The sequence below is a fragment of the Cynocephalus volans genome, chromosome 3, assembly GCF_027409185.1.
Source record: "Cynocephalus volans isolate mCynVol1 chromosome 3, mCynVol1.pri, whole genome shotgun sequence".
NCBI lineage: Eukaryota > Metazoa > Chordata > Mammalia > Dermoptera > Cynocephalidae > Cynocephalus > Cynocephalus volans.
This window is the reverse complement of record NC_084462.1, coordinates 76678048-76700715: the sequence shown is the minus strand read 5'-3', so window position 1 is coordinate 76700715 and position 22668 is coordinate 76678048. Positions and strand designations below refer to the sequence as shown.

General features: G+C 45.2%; 1 protein-coding gene across 14 annotated transcripts in view; it reads left to right on the top strand.

Annotated features, from left to right (window-relative positions):
• TLN2 (talin 2) overlaps positions 1–22668 on the top strand; it is a 410967-nt gene that overhangs the window by 342768 nt on the left and 45531 nt on the right. For 12 of the 14 annotated variants that reach the window (XM_063091965.1, XM_063091964.1, XM_063091961.1 and 9 more), the window contains 5 exons: positions 1255–1425; positions 6186–6332; positions 10267–10368; positions 13036–13155; positions 20151–20297. In XM_063091965.1, coding sequence (XP_062948035.1) covers positions 1255–1425; positions 6186–6332; positions 10267–10368; positions 13036–13155; positions 20151–20297 — 687 coding nt within the window. The remainder of the gene's footprint in view (positions 1–1254; positions 1426–6185; positions 6333–10266; positions 10369–13035; positions 13156–20150; positions 20298–22668) is intronic. The other 2 variants (XM_063091970.1, XM_063091969.1) reach the window with 1 other exon arrangement.

The window sequence follows — 22668 nt, the reverse complement described above, 5'->3', positions numbered from 1 at the left end:
TTAATGTGAAGTGGCCTTCCTGACCATGTCCCCATAACACTCATTTTCCTTCCACATGATGGGAAGAAGCATTAAGGGAACTCCTAGCTAAGGGTTTGAACTTAAATACGCCTGGTGGTAATAACTTAGAGATTAGTCATGACTGCACAGAATGAGTTGAACAGAAAAGTGGGATTCATGCCATTGTTTTATCTGAGTAGAATATAGTATCAGACAAAAATATAGCAAAATGTTAAAATCTGATATTCTGGTTGCTAGGTAGAGAGTTTTGCTGTGTTATTGTCAGAGTTTATTTTAAATACTCTGCAACAAACAAATACCAAACAATAAACTTCTAAAGTCCCCAGTGTTACAACGGTAGTAGCACTGGAATAAAATCGAAAAGCAGCAGATACAGTAGGCTGTGGCCACTGAGAGCCGGGGCTGTGGCCGCTGAGAGCCGGGGCTGTGGCATCAGATGCCGGGTCCTGTTCCTCCGCAGCTCTCAGCTGCATGACACGAGCACGCACTTCCACCCTTCTAAGTCTTGGTCACCTCATTCGTATCGACCTCTTAAAATTGCTGTGGCAATTGAGTTAGGAAATGCACGTTGAACATTTAGCAGAGAGCCCGACATGGTGCACACCCAGTAAATATTTGTGCCCTGTGTGTGTGGTTTTGGCCTTCTGAAAATGGGTCTGTGCCGGGGCGAGGGTTAGCTGTCTTGATAAGCACTTTTGTTTTCCCACATTGGGCCAGTCATAAACAGAACATCTAGGTGATGTGAAATCGTTTGCTTTTGTTCCAAATCCAAGACTTGGTCAAAATGCTTTGGGGTAGGAGACAATTGGATTGGCTTCCTAAAAAGCCTTGGAAGGTTCCTTTCATCTCAGGCTTCTTTTCTCAACTCCCCTGGCTACCCTGTCCCTCTTCTACATCCCCATCTTTCTGAGTATATAAGATGTCTTTGGTTCTATAAAAACATTTTTATTTGTAAAACTGCAATTTGTAAAAAATCTCATATCTAATTTTGGATCTCAGAATGGGTTTCTTAGCACTTCTGCCATATTTAGAGAAGAGCTGAGGAACCCCCATGGGAAGTAAAAACCAAGCAAGAGCCGTTAACTAGCAAGTACTTTCAAAAGTAAACTGCAGCAGATCTGCCTCTCCCTGTGAGTCATCCCATCCCTGCTCCCACCGTTCTCCCCTCCAGTGGTGCCCAGAAGGAGACACATGTACTTACCTGATGCATCTGTGGCTTTCCTTTGTTGAAAGGTGACACAGCTGGCAAGCTATTTTGAGCCCTTGATCTTAGCCGCGGTTGGCGTCGCCTCCAAGATACTTGACCATCAGCAGCAGATGACAGTGCTGGACCAGACCAAGACGCTTGCAGAATCTGCCCTGCAGATGTTGTATGCAGCCAAAGAGGGCGGAGGGAACCCCAAGGTACGGTTCAGGATGTCGGGGACTCAGGACTGCTAAGAAGACATCACATATTCCTGCTGTGTCGTGTCCCTCCAGGGAAAAACACCCCCATTTCCTGCTTGGTGGCATCTGATTTCCCACTCTTCAGTGGGAAATAATCTTCTCTTGGCCTTTCCAGGGATGTTTAGGGGGAAAACCATGAAATATACGTAATTAAGGCTCATTTAGAAGTTATGTCTTCCTTGACAGAATATGTCAACAAGCATCCTTGGGGAAGAAAAATGTATGGTGTGATTATTACAGGAATAAAAACTGTAATGCTTGCTGAGTACCTGCTCTGCGTTGACACCCAGCTTGCACAAAGGAAAGCTCTATTGTTTTCCAGTGAGCCTCATTTCTGTTCCTAGCACTTAAGAGACAGTAATTTAATATTAACATCTCCCTTCCCAGTTTGCAAGAAGAACATTTGTTTGGCCTGTTGTGTCACCTAGCTGCTTCAAGTGGCCAGAGATGATGGTAGCATGTCATGGGTGACTTTGTACCATGTTTTGCTTTGAACTTGGAAACTCAGGAAAAGAGAACAGCATATGCAAAGGTACAGATAGGGTTATAAAAAGATTGTGATAGCTTCAGAAAATAGTAAGCAGTCTGATGTATCTAGACCATGAAGAGTATGGGGACAATCTGATGGGAAGACAGACTGGGCAATATTGTGAAAGGTCTCATCTTCCAACACTGAGGAATTTGGCCTTTATTGTAAGCAGTGGGGAGCCATTGACAGTCTTTAAGCAGGAGAATGACACGACTGTATTTTAGAAACATCAAACTGGTAGGAGCATGAATAATATCTTGGATTTACATTTTCTGCATTCTGTGTTTCATTCATGTATCTGGCAATTATTAAGTGCCCAATTCAGGGGATGCTAGAAATAGTAAGAGCTAGCCACTGCCCTCAAGTTGTTAGAGTCTTTTGGAAAAATGGGTCTAGTCGCTGAAGTGTTAGTGTAGAACCAGAGAAACAAAGACTGCCGTTTTGACTGACAGATTAGCAATAGGTGCCCCCAGCCAGGCCAGCCCCTTTGTAACCTCCCGAAACAGGAGGAGCCGAAACTCACCCTTCTGTCTCAGTTCTGGAGTGTCTTTTCTCAAGGACTGTTCACTGCCATGACTTCACTCCAACCTGAGAGGGTTTCAGTACCAGCAGAATAACTCAAAGCAGGAGTTTTCTAGATTTTTAGGATATTAGCACATCTTCTGAGACTACAAGCTGAAAGCTCCTCGTTGGATTTTATTTTATCCCAAGGAATCTCATGGTTGGGAGAGTACGTAGTCAACACTGTATGCTTTATGATGACCTGTGCTGTTTGGAAATGGTGTCCTGAAGAGCTTTCCACAGTGTGAAGTGTAGTTGTCAGTGAATAGCCAGAGCACTGGCTGATGAAGTAAGGCAAAGGCGGGTGACGCCTTCTGCCCCCCACCCCAATCTCAGTCAGCCTGCGCTCAGTCTGCAAACCCGACAGGCTTGTCCCGGAGGACACCTGGGATGCACAAGTCTGCTTTTTTAGACCCCCTTCCTAAAAGGCCTGGTGCACAGACTTAATCAACTTGGGTGTTATTTTGGGAGCAGATATTTACTAGATTTTACCTGCTGTGTGTTAGATGTTGTATATCCCTGTTTGTGGAGGATTAAAATGTTGTGAAATAGTTATCAGGAGCCTTGATTTGGGGTCAGATGTAACTGGATTCAAATCCCAGCTCTACCTCTTGCTAGAAGATTATTTCATTTCTTTATTTCCTTGCCTAAACCATGGGGTTAATTATGAATACCTTCCTAGGAAAGTTATAGAAACTAAATTGAGATAATGTGCCTGACATAGTAGGTGTTTATTTTTTTGAAAAAAAAAAAAAGAGTAGCGGCCCCAGAGCCTGGTGTTAATGAATCATATGCTCACCGAGGCAGTTGCTGTGTAGCCTCTCCCCCCGCCATGGAGCACCCTTCTGCACTCATGCCTACCCCACCCTGTCCCCACTACAGCAGCCTTGATGGGCCCCTTGCAGCTTCTGCCTGCAACTGCCTGCAACCCTCCAGCAGCAACACAGCCCTGTCCACTGTCAGGCAGTTCTAATTACCAGTTATGTCTCCCCCTCTACTGAAGTTGAAATCTGCCCCCACCCCTTGTAGCCTTCTCCCATTTTCCATACTCCTGTGATGTCTGTGCCTGTTCTCCTGGGCTTTGTAGTTGAAGCAGTCTAATAAAGAAAACAAGGCTCCCTTGGAAGTTGACTTCAGACATGTGTCCAAAAAGGAATTGCATCTGATTTTCCTCATGTGTTGTGCCATGAGGAGCAGTAACAAGGAACCTCTCCAGAGTCTAAAATAATGACCTCATTGCTGGGCCTACTGACTCCACTTACCAGATTGCTGTTGGTCGTTTAAACAAGCCTTGATTGTGATCCTACTGGGTCTTTGGGTGTCTGAAGCTATTGTACTCAGCCAGCAGTTGTGTATGATTTGGGACTAAGATATCTCATAAAGATGAGATTTGCTTTGGAGTTCAGAGGAAAAGGCCCTGGATGAGGCCTGGAATAATTGGAGAAGACTTCATAAAAGAGGTGAACTCTGAGCTGACCCTCTAAGGATTTGTAAACTTAAACATGAGGAGGAAGGAGAGTAGGCCTTCTAGAGAGTTCATCAGCACAAGCAGAAGGTAATTCATTTATGAGATAGTCAAGAGCAAGGATATGTTTTTGTAGGTTTCAGTGACCCAGTATGAAAAAGTATCATTTAAATTTTCCAAGAAGTTCAAAGAGCAGTTTTGTGATTTCCTGCTGCTGCCCCCACAGTTTGCTTCTGATACCTTCCTAAGCCCATATGAGAGCAGATCCTTGGCAAGCAGCACTTACTCTCTCCCCCAGAATGTGTGCTTAGTTTTAATACAATTATGTAGAATTGCTGGCATTTGTGTTACCAACAGTCATCTCATTGTAACTGAGACTTAGTACACACCTTCTATCTCACCTTCTGTATAAATGAGAATGTATTTGTAGGAGATGCTCTCTCTGGAGGATTATGTACAGGAGATATCAACTTTCAAACTACCATCAAAATAAAGCAATCTGCACGTTTTGTGTTCTACCCTCCCTGTTCCATGAAATCAGCTATCAACCTAAATTACCATCCCAGAGAGAGAGATCTATGCATCCTGACACAGTTGCCTCAAACATAACCATCAGGATCAATATATTTCACATCTCATCAGATGTCATATTGAAGAACTCTTCTTGCTTTTCTTGGCCTTTGATTCAGACAGGGCTGATTCCCATGGCTCACATAGCTTTTTCATGTAATTTTTCTTTTACTTAAAATATCACTCAAAAGAGTTGCTGTTTACCATTTACCACTGGCCTTCTTATCTTCTCACTTGCCAAAATAAGATGCAGTGTCTTGGGCCTTTGGAAAGGGTTGTCTCCCCCTGAGGTGGGACAGGGCAACTGTAGCCACTGTGTAGTAGACCCAGCACCTGGGTACCCTGCAATTCTGATGCTAACTACCTGGGGTTAGGTCACATTTCACAGGATAAGGACAAAGTCCCCTACTGCTCTTATAAATAAGGTGCTTGCACTCATATCATCTCACCAGAATTTCACTGCATAGATTCTTCTTTCCATTTCACTTTGGAGGAAGCCAAGCCCAGGACCACTTACCTAGTTAGTGGTGGAGCCAGAACTAGCACCCAGATTTTTCTGACATTAACCCTTTCCCCCATATCTTGCCACCACATGAGGTATCTTTCAGGGAGCCCAGCTCTGCCATCATTTCATCCTTTCTTTCATTGATTCATTTACCCAGCCCTACTCTGTGCTTAACACACATGTGAAAAACCTGCAGTGTTAACACATTCTGACGTACAGGTCTAGGGAATGTGTGAATACTTGGGGCTTTGCCTGCAGAGTGTCTGTCCTTGGAGAACTTTCCTCATTCATTCCTCCAATATCACGGCAATTTAGTTTGTCACTTAGTTCCATAGCTTGATAGACCTCTTTTAGGTTTATTTCTCTTCTATGTTCCTACATTTTTATAATCCCAATCTTAGTTGTAGAAAGGGAATTATAGCATGTTGGGCAACTTTGAAGAGAAGTACATTTAGTATGAACAAATTTTTCCTTTATATTAGTTTTTAAATTCAATACGTCAAATTTTTAGGAACTTGCAGCATTTTCTTTGTACCATCCCGAACACAGTAATTTATAAAATTAGTCGTGTCGCAAGATGCCATTTGATACTGCAGTTTTATTTTTCCTTTTGATTGTAAAAGGGGATCTTATGCTAAAAGGACGAGTCGACACCAGTTGACGATCCACCGGAGAGAGCCCGTTTATTAGGCAGCACACACACACATATATAGGGCTTTAAGGGGAAAGCTGATTGGTGTGTAATTCACGCCGGCGGGAAGGAGAATACGGAAGAGAAGGGCAACCAGCGCCATGATGGGGTGTGGCCGAGAAGGGCTTATGTGATCAGGGTGTGATCCCTTGGGGCATTTGGGTCCCTACATATGCTATTTGTCTTTCTGATTTTATAAATTTCACAAATAGATGTACAAACATAAGGAAAGGGAAAATACAGAATACATTGCTGTGCTCCCTTGTGGGGATACAGTTTTGTATTCTGTTTTTTCAGGTTGTTATTAAAACAAGTGAAGTGATTCTTTAAAGACTATGGACCATTTTCTTCGCTTAAGGAAGTATTCCACAACTCCCTTCTTTCCTTCCCTTCTCAGGCTCAACACACCCACGACGCCATCACGGAGGCTGCCCAGCTGATGAAGGAAGCTGTGGATGACATCATGGTGACACTGAATGAAGCTGCCAGTGAAGTGGGGCTGGTGGGAGGCATGGTGGACGCCATTGCAGAAGCCATGAGCAAGGTGGGCCTTTCCTTCACTCCTTGACTGCGTCTCCTCCTCAGTCTCCCTTAGACATGGTCCTCTTGTGCTCTTCTCTGAGGAGCTGACTGACAGTCAAGGCTGACACCAACAAGCCTCTGCTTTTCCTAAAGGTTCTCGTTAATGGACAGATGTCCAATCATATGCCCAACATGTTATTTAGTCTTTAGCATTCGTTACTTTTGTAAGTCAGCCGCACCCTTCCAATTGTATGTGGTGGGGGGAAATGGAGATAAAGAAGATAGCATTGGTTTTTTCATTCGTGAAATGGAAATAATTATTTACTTCCCCTGTCTGTTTCATAGGGTTTTTGCAGGAAACAAACTCCAAAGTGAAATAACAAAATGATTCCCAAGTGCTAGACTTTGGAATGGCTACTTTGGAATGGCTACTTTGGCACTGGGAGCTTTTAAGAATGCAGATTCCTCGGCTCCACCTCTGACCTGCTCAGTTGGCATCTCTGTGGGGGTGGAGCTAGGAATCTCCATTTGTACAGTATTTTAAAAGTCTCCCCATGGTTCTGGTATCTAGCTAAGTACAGAAACCACCGAAACGGTATGTGTATAAACCCTTAGTGTGTACAGCCCTTGTCTTCTATGATAACACGAGTATCATTTGCTCATTTAGTGACTCACCAATTAAGTTGGGTCAGTAGGGAAATATGACTGAAGACAGTTTTAACTCCGTATCTTCTGTTCTTTCCCCCAAGGAATCCTTCACTAGTCATGTCAGTTTTATTCATTAGAATAAACAATTGTTCATCAACATCTAATTGCCATACTGTGATAGCATAGCCAAGAATTTTAGACGGTCATCTGTGTTTTGAAATGTCCATTGTCAGATTGTAAATACGTTAGCATGGTTTTTCAGGATAATAAGCAGTCTTTAATTGCTAATTTAGAGAAGATTGGTTATTCACATCTCCAGAGAGAAACGATACCCTAAAACTATAATTAGAATAATTATCCTTAAACATTATGCATTCATGGTCAGATTGATAAAAGTGACAAGCCCAGGCTGGAATGCTGTGGTTCCCTTTAGAGACCCCAAGCTCTGCTTTGTCAAAGTATTCATTAATTTCTACTCTGGGCTTCTCATGCTTTAAATAGGGACAGTTTGGCAGCAAATGAGTGAAATTCCCCTCTTTCTCAAGGCCCGTGGGTAAGTTTCAGTGGGTTTGTTTGGTTTTCAAGACATCAGAATACCAGAGCTTTGAAAATAAGCCAAGTAGCTACCAAGGACGTTAAATAATGGAGCCTAAGGTTTCTTGGTAAGAATTAGAAATTCCAATGATAATCTTTTTTTTTTTTTTTTTTTTTCTGGAGAGAAGGTGTTTTTCAGAATCACTGTAATGATAGAAAAATGTCCCATAAGTCCCTGGAATATGAAAGTCAGATCGTTAGGTATCGTGATGAGCTCTGGGCAGGCGAGGCGCTCTTGCACCACCTGATTTCAGTGGTGTAACAGCCCAGGACACCCTTGATTCTTCTGGAAGGGCTGTGAGATAAGTCTGCTGTTACCTGATAGCCATAATGAGGAACTGCTGATGACAGAGAGGCCAGGAACAAAAGTTGTCTCTCCCCTCAGTTCTGCAGAGTATACAATTGTGCTTTCATTGGTGCCCCTGAACTCTTACCTACCCCGACCTGACGTCCAAAGTCCCACATGACACCTGTTCCCCATTCTCCCTTTTCTTAGCCTATCACTGGGGACTTCTTATTAACTGATATTTCACGTCTTTTGGGCCCCCTAAGCAGCAAGGCATTTTCTATCAGTTTCATTAATTTGCTTAAAACACTAATATGTAATTAGAATTATTGTCTGAAATTCTCAAAAGCAGCAACTGGCAGAAAACTGTGAGTGTACACAAACTTGATTCTAACTTGGATGCAATTCTTGACACTTTGGGGTCTTTTGTTATAAAGGTTCCCCTTGAGATTCTCTCTCTATATTTAAACACTAAAAGGTTTGAGAACTAATAGGTTAATATGAAGTAACCAGCTTTCTGGGTGACCTCGGACAAGTCACTAAAGCTCTCTGAACCTGGATTTTCCTATTCAGTGAGGCTAGTGAGGTCCTACGGGATTTCGTGATGCAGTACCTTTTTGTGTTTTTTTTTTTTTTTCTTTTTCTTTTTGGGGGTGTTGGCCTTTTGTGCAAGAAAGAAAACTAACAAAATAAACAAAAACCTTGCTACCTACATCACTGCTATTTATAAAAGAAAGGTCATGTTAACACCAAAAAAAGGGGGGGGGGCTATAATCTCAGAATGAAGGTAAGTTCTTTCAATTAAATACATTTGAAATTCTGAAAAAGTAAGAACTTTGTGCTTTTTCTCCTCATTGTCTTCAGACTGGTTAAAGGTTCCTCATGGTGGTCACTGGTTCCGAGTTCTATGCTGTCCCCCAACTGCAGCCTCTTGGCACATTTGCAGTTATGCCGTGTCTCCTGTGGAAGCTTCTAGCACGCTGCCTGAGGCTGGGAAGATGCTCAGTCAGTTTACACTGAATGAACACTTAACTCAGTCCTCATTTGGCTAGCAGAGCCCTCATGCTGTGGTAGGGTGTTTGGGAGTATCTCTACCTGATAAAGCTAAAACGTCCAGCCTGGAGTTTGTGTTGATAGTTTGTTGAGAATACCAAGCAGGGCTGTGCAACCACATCAGGCACCGGCTGCAGGGCTGCGTTCCTCTCCCTGTGTGGCTTGTGACTGCTTACGACATGTAGCTCTTCCTGAAGATGCCATCCAACATTTTCCTTATTGACCTCTTGGCCCCCGTCTCTTCCTAGACTCCAAACTAGCACAGAGCTACCAGTGAGATGTTCTCAAATATGTCATTGACTACCCTCAATGCCACCCTTTTCTTCATGACTACAAGGTTCTCCATAAAACAGTTCCAGCCTCATTCCTGTCCCCTACCGTTCAGGTCAGGCCAACCTTACTGTGCTCGCTGTGCCTGTATTCATTCGTGTTCACCTTGTCTCCTCACCTGGAACATCATTCAGCAACCAGTGGTAACTGTAACAATAATGATGATGGTCAAGGCAGGTGCCTTTCTCTCCATCCTAATCATCATTGACATTATCATCATCCTCATTATCATAGTCATCATCTCTTCTTGCTTTCTGTAGCTCTTGACCAGGTGTAGTCTCAGTTGATTTTTACTGCAACCAGGTGATGCTCGGGAGTTACCAGTGAAGGACCTGAAACTCTGAGTGTAAGTGACCAGCCTGAGGTCCATTCACAAGCCCTGGAACCAGGTCACAGTACAAGTCTTCTAAACCAACATGTCCCCATCCCTTGAAGGGACGCAGCCACTGTTCCACTTTTTCCAGCCCTTCCACCCCACAGTGACCTTGCCCTTCTCTCAGTTCCTGTCACACTTAGAGTCAGGTGAGCAACACATTATTCCTAGTGCTTCCGATTCCTTCTGCTCCCGACTTAGATTATAAGTAGGGTTCCAGGGCGTAGATATCTACAGACGATACCATTCCTAGGGAAGCCCTTCGTGGTGCAGAACCTGCCTCCTCCCCCACCTCATCTTCTGCCACTTTCTACTTCCTAGAAATGTCAGGCTCACTCCCGCCCCCGCGTGCTTGAATGCCATCCCCTTTTCTTGGGACACCTTCCTCACCTGGGTGGCAGACTTCTTACCTGCTGAGACGTAGCTGAAACACCATTCCTCTGGCATGTTCCCCACTCCTCTCGGACAAAGCTGGGGGCCTGTCCTTGCCTGTGTACCCCAAGAGCCTTATGTGTGCCTCTGTTGAAGAACTTTTCACAGGAGGTGGGGAATTCTGTTGACTTGGGGCCAATCTCTGAGGGCCTTTCCATGTTTCAGAGTTCCTAATTCTCATAACTACAGTCCACACATCAAAGGCTTGTTGTGACTTTTGGGTTTTTCCCTCTCCTGTAGCTGGACGAAGGCACTCCTCCAGAACCTAAGGGAACATTTGTCGACTATCAGACGACAGTGGTTAAATACTCCAAAGCCATTGCGGTAACAGCTCAAGAAATGGTAAGAAAAAGAGCCGCCCTACTCACCTTCAGTTGCTTTTTTACCCACTGCCACCCGTGAGTCTTCACATCGGGATCTGTGTTGAAGGGGCAGACGAGGCTGTGTCTAGTTCCTCCCGGGCTCCAGCTGCTGCCCTTTCTCTGTGGTCTCTCTGGCTGCCTGTGGTCTAGGAGCGCCGGTCTGCTGGAGTTCTCACCTCCTGAAAAGCTGTGGGAGGGAATTACAGATGACTGAGACTTGGGCATGAGGACAGGGGGAGCAAAGGAAGAAGGAAAAATGGGAGAACGGAGGAAAAGAGAAGGAAGTTAGAGTTAAGGAGAAAGAAGAAAAAATCCTATTCACCTCTCAAAGGACTTGAGATACTGCTATAGATGAAAATTACAGTAAAAGAAAAGATTTGGGGGATAAAACAACAGAAATGAAATTGTCTGATGGAATCAAAATGGTAGTACTTGAATAATAGGAATTGCTGATCTTTCAGGCAAAACGAAACAGCACGGTTATGTAAAAATGTTTTCCTGACAGTAGAAAGCATGTAACTTTTGAAAGTAATCTTTTTTCTAAAATGTAATACAGCCAGAACTGTATCATATGGATCCTTAGATATAAATGGCACTGAGAGACAGCAAATGCTATCTTCATATGTTAAAGTTATATAAAAGATGATAAATGGTGTCCTCAAAGAATTAATAGGAGTACATAGAAAAATTTCCTCAACTTTTGAAGGCTCAGATGCCTCGGGATAAAATTTTGGAAGATGCCTCTTTGATACTTGCCACATAAGCCTGACTTGAGAAACCAACTGGCCTTCCTAGCTGGAGGGACCAGAATGAGCCACTGTGGGGTTTCTGTCCCATCAGACCCAGGAGCCTTTCTGAATGGTTTTGTCATGTAACTGTGTGTCCACTAGAGGCTGAGCTTGGGCCACAAAGGCTTTCCTAGCTGCTGCCGCCGCACACTCATGGAGACTCTGTGATTGTGTCAGGCTTGTTGTTTAAAAGAATTCAGGCAAGAGAGGAGGTGGGAACAGTACCCCTCTCAGTGTCCTGTGAAAAGCTGGAGTCAAGCCCAAGCTCATCCTTCTCAGGGAGCTCAGGGGACAGATCATAGGTCCAATCCAGTGTCCCTGCCGTGCCAATTCCTGATGAACAGGGAGCACGGTGCAGCCAGGGGTGAAAACATTTTTGGGTGGCCTCGTGGTGTTGCCGGAATAGCTCCTGTGCCAGGTTCTGAGCTGACCTGTCTTGACACTTGGTGTCCATGATCTTAAGGAGGCCAGCCTTACCTGCATGGCTGCTCCTGAGATAGTTGGCCTGGTACCTTGAATCAGAGAGAGGCCCACTTCACCTCCTTAGTCGCCCCCTGAACTCTTGTGCTCCTGTTGATGGGCAAATGGAGCAGCTCATGGTACCAGCTCACTCTGGTGGGGTTCAGTGTTCTTGGAGTCCACACCTCGGCCTGCAGCCTGTGACATTTCCTTGTAAACTTGCCTTAGATGGTGTGGACATGCCCATCCCACCTCAGTGGATATGGAGTCATTTAAAAGTTTTTTAAAAGTTCTTTAGGGCCGGCCCGTGGCTCACTCGGGAGAGTGTGGTGCTGATAACACCAAGGCCACGGGTTCGGATCCCATATAGGGATGGCCGGTTGCTCACTGGGTGAGCATGATGCTGACAACACCAAGTCAAGGGTTGAGATCCCCTTACCGGTCATCTTTTAACAAAAAAAAAAAAAAAAAAAAAAAAGTTCTTTAAAAGCAAGGTCTTGAAAGGCCACATAGAAATAGTATTGTTATCCAGAGTGAGAGAAGAGGAGGGCAGGAGGAAGCCCCTTGGAGAAGGACAAGGACGGCTTTCTGGGTGCAGGTGAAAACTGCTATTGTGACAATTAAGAGGCATTTTTGTCCAGAGAAGAGGAAAAACTACAAACTGGCATGTTAGGCAGGGAAGGTAAATTGAGATATGTGGAACAGAGGAAAATACTGAATATCTTGACAAGATAGCACTTGACCATTTGGGTACAGTATACTCTTAACTAAATTTGTTTGCTGAAACCTTGTCATTCTTTGGCACCAATTTACTACAAAGCTGTGTTCTCTGAGTTTTTTCCCCCCAAACATTGGCTTATCCATCACTTCTCACTCATGATTTCCTTACCAGCCCTGTCCTCACACCCTCTCTCACGCGATGGGAGCGGCTTCTGGGTGCCCAGAGACCAGATCTCGCTGCAGAAGCCAATGTGCAGGGGTGTGCAGTGCACAGGACTTGTGCCCCTGGTGGTTTCTTAGTGGAATTCCTCTGGTGACCCCACAGAGCAGGACTGGCTGGAGGCTGCCACAGTCACCTGCCAGAGAGTGGACCCTGACGGCCCGGTTCCACGCTACATGGCCTGAACACTGAGCATGTGCCCATCCGGCCCGGCCAGGCTCTGTTGGCTTGAGAGTGGCCCTGTGGGGTCTGCCTGGGCTCTGGCCTGTTGTGTGCATTGCAGCATGGGCTCTGCTTCAACTGTCCTCACCTGTGTCCAGCCCCAAGTGCTGGTCCTGGCCTTCACCCCATCAGGAGCTTAAAAGTGAATGAAACCCTTTGGCTTCCAGTGGTATTAACACAGGGTTCTCATGCTTTTCTCTGTGTGTGTGTGTGTGTCTTGCTTGTCTTCTTTTTCCAGATGACTAAGTCGGTTACTAACCCGGAGGAGCTGGGAGGACTGGCTTCACAAATGACCAATGACTATGGGCACCTGGCTCTCCAGGGCCAGATGGCAGCAGCCACGGCGGAACCAGAGGAGGTCTGCCACCTTAAGCCCCTGTTTTAAGAAGCAAACACATTGTTGCCCAGTCCTGGGGGTCTCTCCGTAGCTTAGCTCTGCTCCAGAAAAGCCCAGCCCAGTAGCCAGACCAGGTTTAGTTCCCACTACTGTGCTGGCAACTGCAGGTCCAGACCCCATAGCCCTGGGCTGTGCTCAGGGCTCACTGCCCTTTCTAGGGCAGACTGGCCATGAGCTGAGCTGTCTGGGGAGTGGGCTTTCAGACAGAGGGACTCTGTTTACAGTGTCCTACGAAGTCCCCCATCCCGTAGTTCATTACCTACTGCGTCTTGTAACACTCCTGAGCCTGGGGCTGCCATTTTCTTCCCACTTCCTACTCCCAGCGAGCACATCCCCTTCAATTAGTTTTATGTTTTCCAAAGGCTCAAAGAAGTGTTAGAATAACCAAGTATGGAGTTTAGCTGCCCCTCTCTTCAGAAAGGGCTGTGTAGGCTGCCTTCGTGAAACAAAGTCTTGCCCAAACACTCTTGGTGACTTCATAAGAACTGGCCCAGATCCTTGCCCCCATACCTCCTGTGGACCCCTCTTCATTACCTACCTGCCTTCCCTAAACTAGCTTTTGTTAGTGGCCTCAGAGTGCCTGCACCCATTAGAGAATTACAATGGCAGAAGTGTGGCCCCAAAGGCCACTTTCTAAGAACTCACATCTCTGAGGAGGGGAGAGGGCCACTGGAAGCACACAGGACGGCGGAGCTCCAGCGAGCCTGGTGGCACCTTTATCAGTGTCGACACACAAGGGCTGGGTCCAGAGGAGCTGCATGGCTCCTTAGAGAAAGAAAGGTCAATCTGAAAAAAATAAAGGAGCAGATTGCAGAAACACTGGGAAGATGAAGGTAACTGCATTCTGTGAAGCTCAGCAAGCCATTTATCGAGCACAAACCCTGTTCATGACATTCTTAAATGAACTAGGCTGTTAAGGCAGGAGGTGGTGACTGGTCTTCTCTTCTTGCAGTGACAGTCACTGTCCCCTTGTTACTCGGTGCTGCTATTTCTCCTGGGAGTCAGGTCTAAGGAATGTCTTAACAAAGACTCCCAGAAATACTTACAGAAATGAAGACCCCAGACAAAATCACTTTCTAATGTGTGTTGTAACAATGCATGTAACTAGAGTATGATATATATGTACTTGCATACATACATATATATATATATATATATAGCATGGGATTACTTAAGTTTCTAACAATGTCTGCATTTTGAGATTTCAGAATGATTATTTAGGTTGCAGCATGAATAATCTATTTGTAATGAGTCTGTTAAGTCACTACCGAGGAAAAACAGTTATGAGACCCTCATCAGGATTTGGTTGATTCTTTACACAAGCCTGTCAAAAAAAAATAGACTCCCTATTTTGGTAAGATCTGGACTCATGACTCATTTGATTAGCATATAATGTTGAATTTCTTAAACAAGTATAAGGAAATTTATGTTACACTAAGGGAAAGTTTGGTTGGATAAGAGGAAGAAGTATTTGACTATGAGGGGGATTCAGAACAGAAAGAGACTGAGATTGCAAGGGAGGTTTGGATCTCTGTCCACAGCATCCTTTAAAGGTGGAATCTACCACCATCTACCTTGGTTAGTTTGAATGCTGACCTTCCTGAGTCACTGTGAAGCCCTTTCCACATCTGAGCTCTTAGGAGCTATATGTGAAACAAGCAGATGTTCTTATTGCAACACAGACCATTGAGGCAAAATATAAAATAATGTCAGAGCAGCCAGAAAAGAAAATGTATTGCTGAAAGCACAACAACAGGTTACTTTAGTTATTGGCTCCGTGTTTGTAGCAGCTGACATTTTCATTAAGGTTTTCCCTTTTTACCGTTACATCTTGAGATGTATTTTACATTCCAGACACAAGAGAAGTGTGACCTGGAGTGAAAAGGGGCAGAGAGAATATAAAATTACCAGTGGCTTGCTAAGGAAAGTTCTCTGTGTGCATTTGCCAGACAGATATTTGGGGGGAAACTGAGAAGGTTAGGAGATCCCTGAAGCAATGTAGTTTTTTGTTCCAAGATCATAGAATTATTTGTGTACCCAAGAGGGCCCACATCACAGCATGTGAAAATATTTATATCCAGGGCAAATAAGAAGCTGCTCCCTTTGCAACAGTCCTGGGGTCTGCTGTGCAGAGTCAGCATTTTGGTCTTTTCCAGAATGTGACAACTATAGGAAAAGTCATAGCTCTGTTCTCAAACATCAGACAGGAGCCTTATCTGCTTATTTTTCCATGGAAAATTCAAACCTTCATTAACATCACTGTGAGAACGTCTATCTTCAGAGAAGTTTCAACCCTCCAGCAGCTTTACAATTTATGATTAGTTTCCTCTTAAAAAAGAAAAAGAAAGAAAATGAGATCCTATGAGCCATGACTTCTAAATGTAAATCATGGGGAAAAGATTTAGTGACTACAGCTTTGTCTCTGAGGAAAATTTGCCACAACCACTTGGAGTACTGGATGTCTTAAAAGCTGGCAGGAGCATTTGTCAAGCGCCTGTGGCAAGAACCACAGCCCTTTCCCTCACATGAGATGGATGTTCACTCTAGAATTCTCTGGAACTTTCCACTCCAAGACACACTTCTGGAGTGGGAAAGCGATGCCCTGCTTCTCTTATTCACACGTTTTATTATTTCCTTCCATTTTTTCCATCTAATTCTGTCCAGTAAGTTCTGTTATTGCCTTTTCAACTCTGACAAGCTATCCCAGACAAAATTATATTTGACCTGATTGTAGATGTAATTGCTTTTAAGGCCTGAGAAATATCTGTACACTTTGTTTTATTTTAGGTGGAGGAAAGACGATCAGTGTTTCTTAGACCCCCTCCAATTAAAATCAGACCCAAAACTTCATAAAGGCTGGGTTTTTTATTTCCCTCAAGGCACAAAACCAGGAGATGATTTTCTCTGTTTTATTTGGATAAAAAGGGAATTGAGGGTTTTTCTTGAGGCTCAAGTAACGCTTTACTGAAGTTGCCAATTTAAAACCCCAAGTTTTATGTCTTTGAGCAACATTCCTTTATAATCAACACTAGTAGTAAGTGGGATCACCCTGTGGGCTGCTCATATTTGCTGAGAAGTTTAGTGTTGCTTTGAGAAGCTTAGTATCTATCTTTTAAATCCCTTATCTGTTTGAATACCATCTTAACATATTCCCATTCTAGGATGTTCCTCCAGTAGTACAAACTGTTCTGTGAAATTGCCAGTAGACTGTGTTGATCCCGTTGTCCTCTTCCACTGAAGTGCCCTACCTCTCCCATGTACTCTTGGAAAATAATAATAAGAGTTATTAACCAATCCATGTACACATCTGCTGTCCCATTTACCCTCACAACTGCAGCAGGTGAGACAAGAATCACTTGCTCTTCCCCATTTCACAGATGAGCAAACCAAGGTCAGGGAGCTTAGTCAAATTGCCCAGGACCACACTACTGCAGTTGTTAGTGTTGGAGCCACTGTAAATTCTTCTATGAAATAAGTGATTGATTCAAGCACATAAGTAAGAAGTTAACAAGTAAATATGTGGAAAAGCCAGGATTCAAACCCAGGTTTGTTGGGCATCTCAGCCCTTGTTCTTTCTCCTGCACCAGTCTGCCTTGTTCCCCAACAGTAAACACTCATGCAGAACTCCCAGCTTTTTGAGATGCCTTCATGTGGACCTGTTCATTTGGCCATCCCATCGGCCCCAGGAAGTGGGCAGAGCAGGTTCTGTCCGGTTTCACGGGGGAGAGAACAAAGGCCCGTCAAGGTTAGCTCACCCAGAGAGTCAGGCGGCCAGGGAAGGGTAGAGCTGGAAGCAAGGCCTCTGGTACTTTCTGCTGCCCACCTGGGCTGAGAGCAGGGCTGGGATCCAGAGATCTTTCCTATTACATTCAGCCCTCCTAGCCCATGAGTAGAGCCTATTTTAGTTTGTTCTTGATAGCACTCCATCACTCTTGCATGCTGTTCAAATAGGATTGTGCAGCTGAGTATATAAGAGGCTTGTATGGCCAAGCCTCAAAGGGTGCTTCAGGCACCTAGAAGACAAGTGTGTGACCTGGCACAGACCTGACTGGGCAAAGCCCTGGGTTGACAGAACTCCAAGGGCCTTTGCAACTATTGCCCTATGTAGTCTCACCCCTTTGCTCTCTGCTACTGGACATCTTGGAGCTTCCTAGCTGGAGTTTCATTCGTGATGGCACTGGGCCAGCTCCACTGTTGCATTTACAGGCTTCGTTGCTGTATGCATTGTGTGACCTCCAATAAAGGGGCTGAGCTGCAGTGCATTGGGGTGTGTGTTTGTAGCAAGCCTTTTGAGAAGGCTACGGGAGCACAAGAGTATTGCTGAGGATGTATCCTAGCACTGATCATGCCTTCCATGGGTTTCAGGTTTGAGACAGCCCAGGAGCAGGTCCTGCCTCCCTCCTACCCCTGCATCCTGCAAACAGAGTTCAGGCTTGAATCCATGCGGGGGCAGGAGGAGTGCACAGAGAACACTGTTTGAGCACCTGGCTCTTTTCCAGCACAATGGTTTGACTCCATGTTCTTCAGAACCCTGAGATGCAGAAGAGCTTTGGAGATTCTGTACATTTGCTTCAAGTCTCACTTTTTAAACATAATTTAACTATTTTTAAAATTGTTAGGAAAACCAGCCCCAGCTCCCCTCTTGCTCTCAACCTTTCCCGATGTGGTCAGCAGAGAGGATCATTTGAGTGTGGTCTAGGCCGAACAGTAACCTGTTGGGGCCACCGGTGCTTTGCCATAGGCCGCTAGGTGGTTTTGTGCAGGTCTCAGGCTGATGCTGCATTTGCCATGCCTGCAGTGATCAAGAACTGCAAGAATATTGATCCCTTTTTATTTCCACACAGAATGGGACATTCTTAACACTGTGCAACCAAAGTAAAACAGAAATTTGTTGGCTGAGACCGTTCACTGGCTTTCTTTAAACCCCATCTTGAAAACTGGTTCACTCAGTCTCACGGTTGACTTTTTGATTCCAGGATATAAATTTTAACTCATATGAGGAAGATCATGCTAACAACACATTACGTCTCTCTATTTTATGTGTTGAGGCTCCACTAGAGATTTCACTTGTGGGGAGGAAGGGTTCTGCTGCTAAGTAAAGCATCAGAGAAGTTAGAAAAATACAGATCTGATGGATAGAGCACTGTGCTCAGGATTAAGGACCTTGGTTCTCATCTAGCTTTGTCAGGGGCTGGCTATGTGACCTCGGGCAAATCACATCCATTCTCTGGGCCTCAATTTCATCATCTGTAACATGGGGAGTTTGAACTGGTAAGGTCTTTTTAATTTTGAAATTCTAGAAATGTTTCTTCTTCCATTTCCTACTTATTTGACTTTTCCAGCAGCACTTTATCATTTAGACATCTGTGGTCATCGCTGACTTCAGAGCTCTTGCCTTTAGATTAAGTCTGACCCTTGAATACTTAGGATTAAACTGTATGGATCTTGAAAGTTTCAGAAGCCAAGCTGGTTCAAAACATTAATGGGGCATCCCCCCTGCTTCAGCTTGATCTTGTTTTTAAACAACAAACATGTCCAGCAGACAGATATGTTTAAATGGCATTATTGCTGTGTGGGCTGGATTAGAGTGCCTTTTCTCTCAGGGGCAGCCTTATTGCTACACCAGTCCAGACCTGTCTGCAGAGCTGCCATGTTGTGTTCTACATGAAGATGGTCAACGAGACAGTCCTGCCTGATTGTGAAGCCTCTGTGGCACCCCCTGTACAATACAGAAGACACCCCAAAAGAGCAGAAGCTCAACTTTCTGGATCAGGAGAAATTTCTAGTAAATGGATTTAAAGCTTCTTTGGGCCTTAAGGAGCTAGGGAAGAACCATTTTTCTCCAAAAGCAGTATGTGTTTCAGTGATACTAGAGAGAGCATTTTCAGCCCCAACCCACCCCCCAAAGTCACTCTTCCTTAAACTCTAACAAGATGATATTAAGATAGGATCCACGTGGCCAAAGTCTCCCAGATTTTATTCACAGTACCTGAAATCTGTTAGTAAATATTCTTGATAGATGCTGGAAGGATAAGGCACAGCTTCTAGCTATCATAGATTCTTGAAAATAACACTCACTCACTCATGCTTAAAGTTTTGTTTTTAGTTGCTTACCTGGGCTGAAGGGTAGATTATTTATGACAGTTGTATTGATCAGACCAAAATGAAAATTAATGTGAAACAGAGCCAGAGGAATAAAAACTAGGAGGTGGGGTTTTTCACCTTAAAGGAGACAGCTGGCAGCTTATCCATAGTGTAGCTTATTTGGCCTCTGCTAGGCAGAATACTTTTTATAATCACACAACCCAGGGGTTGTTAGAAGAATGCATACCTGCTGAGCCATAAGCTCTAAAACGTACGTTTTTAAGGAAACCTCAGACCTGGGCTCAGTATGGTCATTCTCACCTACAGCCGAGGAAGGAGGCATTCTGGTTAGTAAACACATCAATTTTGCAGAAATCTGAATACTTTAAAATATGCCTAATACTAAAGCTATATATTTTTAACTTCTAATTATCCCCTAGGGCTGTTGTGAGGAATAAATGAAATTAAATGCATGACCTTCTTAGAAGAGGCCGTGACACACAGTAGGGGCTCAACAAATACATGTTGAATGAATAACAGCATTCTCCCACAGAGTTCATCTAATTAGCATTATTGGGTGGCTCAGGATTCAGATAAACTGTAAACCAGAAAAGGAAGCAAACATCGGGAAGATATTATGTTAGGGTGGTGAGATACAGGCTTGCTTAATGGAGACTGTGGGCATTTTACAGTCTAAAAAGGGAAGTAAAATCAACCAAATTCCATACTTCACCAAACACAGACTCCTAATAGGAGTGGAATTTTCCTAGCCAGGCTCCCATAGGACGCAGGAGAAATTTTCCACATAGGGAAGACCTCCATGGCAGGGCCCATCCTGCTTCTCCTTCCCCATCCTGGACTTGCCTCTGCAGATCGGATTCCAGATTCGCACCCGTGTGCAGGACCTGGGTCATGGCTGTATCTTCCTGGTGCAGAAGGCAGGAGCCCTCCAGGTGTGCCCCACAGACAGCTACACCAAGAGGGAGCTGATCGAGTGCGCCCGTGCCGTCACAGAGAAGGTAAGGAGTAGCCCTCGGGTCACACACAGCCACAGTATCCTGTGCTGTCTCTTGGGTCACGCCGTGATTGGGGACAAAAGCAGGAAGCTAAACCAGAAGTAATCCAGCTGAGTCAGCGTCTCCTCCTCATCATCTCCCCTTGCCATCCAGGTTCTCCCCAGGAATGGGACTCCTCAAGGAGCTGGGGGTGATCTGTAGGCCCTGAGGACCTGATAGCATGAAAGGGGCTGTCCCATGAAAGTCAGCCCTGGTGCTAAAGTCACCATCAGCAGCCAGGAGCCCCTCCCTGTAACCCCTGTATGTTCTCTGCCCTTCTCTAGGAGGCACCCGGGTGCAAAGGGCTGAGTCAGAACGACCTAAAGTCCCTGTCACGTAGCCTCTTCTCAGAGGAGCCAGTGGAGCGGGGGAGGGTTAGGCAACTTCGGGCAGTTGCGTGCTGTCTTGGTGGAGGCAGGAGCTTGCACTAGATTTTCTGACTCTAAAGGAAGCTGACTGTAGAGAGAATCTCATAGCATAGCGAGCAAGCCTCTAAGGTCTTAGCTAGGTTATTTCACCTTTCCAAGCCTCAATTTCCTCATCTTAAAAATGGGGATAGAAGTATATAATTCCTAGCTTACTGAATTGCGGAGATTAAATGTGGTGATGTGTGTAAAAGTGCTTGGCATGGTGCCAGACACATAGTTAAACATTTGGTAAAAAGAGCTATTGTTTTCTGTAAGTTTTCCTCTAAAATTCTTTTCTCCCAGAAAATTTTCCCTGGTGAACAATGCCCCACTCCAAAAGTCCCTTCATTCGTAATAGCTGTTTTATGCGGTCCCAGTATATGAATTTGTTTGCTTTGCTTATGTCTCGATCATTTTTCAGGGCAGCTATTTTGCAGGCTGCTTAAAGTACAGAATGAAACATCTGTGCTTTGGTGGATCTTCCCTCTCCCTTCACTTTGGTTCTTGGGACATAGAGCCCTGTGCTGTTTAGAAACCTGGCAACAAGACTTGAGGGGTGGGCAGAGAAACGCTCAACTGGAAGCTGCTGCCACAGAGGCTGCTGTGTCTGTGGCCCCTCACGAGGCCAGGCTGCAGTCTGGCCTCCTGCAGCCCACAGGACTGTCAAGCCTCCCTGGGCTGCACAGAATGAGGAAATATATCTTTCAGCTCGAGGAAGGCATTTTCCCTCCTTCTAGAGCCCTTCCTTGTTATTGAAGTTACTCTTGCCAAGTTCCCCCATAAAAGACCTTGTAGGGGGAGCACTGGGGAGGGTGAAGGGGTCCAAGCTGTACATGTTTGCAAGCGTGGCCAAGCAACACAGTCTCCTGAGCTGGCCTTGGCCTTGCTACTTCTCACAGCAGAGGGCTTCTGATTTAGGGCACCCAGAGAAGGACCAAAGATGGGGAGGTGGCTCATTCTTAGCAACTAGCCTTTTCAGCTGTTTGCTACATGTCCCTGCCCTTCCAATATCCTGCCATCTCATTTCTGCCTGGTGTGTCTTGTGTGTGTCTTACGTGTCTTGGTTGTGTGTGTATGGTCAGCCCCCCCAACCGTGAACTGCTTGACTCGTCTACCTTTATGTGCCACCTAGTGACTAGCAGATGCTCAGTAAGTGCCTGCTGACTTGCATACCTTCCACAGTGGGGGGACCTGTTTCTGGACCCTTTTTTCTTTCACCCTGTCTGAGACTGTCAGCACCACCCCACCTCCCCGTGGGACTCTGTCACTCATCCTCTGAGAGTTCTTTCCAGAAACCGGATGTCTCATTCCCAGGCCAGCTCTGTGCCAGTCTGACTCGTCTTTTCCTGGGGGACCTAGTGGCATTTAAAGGCAGGTCAGGCAAATGAGGAAGAGGAACAGTTCCTTGTGGGCCAGTCCTGGGGTGTGGTGGGTGCTCAGGAAATGGTGGCTGTGCCCCTCCCGCCAGGCTACATCCACAGCTTCTGCTGAGGACTGAGCAGCATGGGGGGAGAGTCTCCAAGTATGTGTCCCTTACTGATACTATGATGTCCCTGCCCTGGTCAGCATGTTTTAAGAAATGTATTTTAAAAACATTTTCAGACTCTTTGGGGTCGGCCATAGTCAAGGAATGGTTTGTGCACACAGCTTAACACAAGGGCTCCTGGCCTCAAAGAGCCACCAGCCACAAGCCTGGCATGCTGTTTTTAGTGTCCAATACAGCAGGCTATCCTGAGGGTAGGAGCAATGTGCTGTAGAATCTTGGGAGGTGGAGCTGCCTCTCCAGAGGCAGAGAGGTAGGGGAGGCGTCCCAGTGGGACTTTGAGTTGTGTCTTGCAGGATGAGTAGGTCGGTGGCTGGGGAAGAGAGGGAGGGGACATTTCAGGCAGAGCACAGACTCAGAGTAAAAAGGTGGCTGTGTTTGCGGA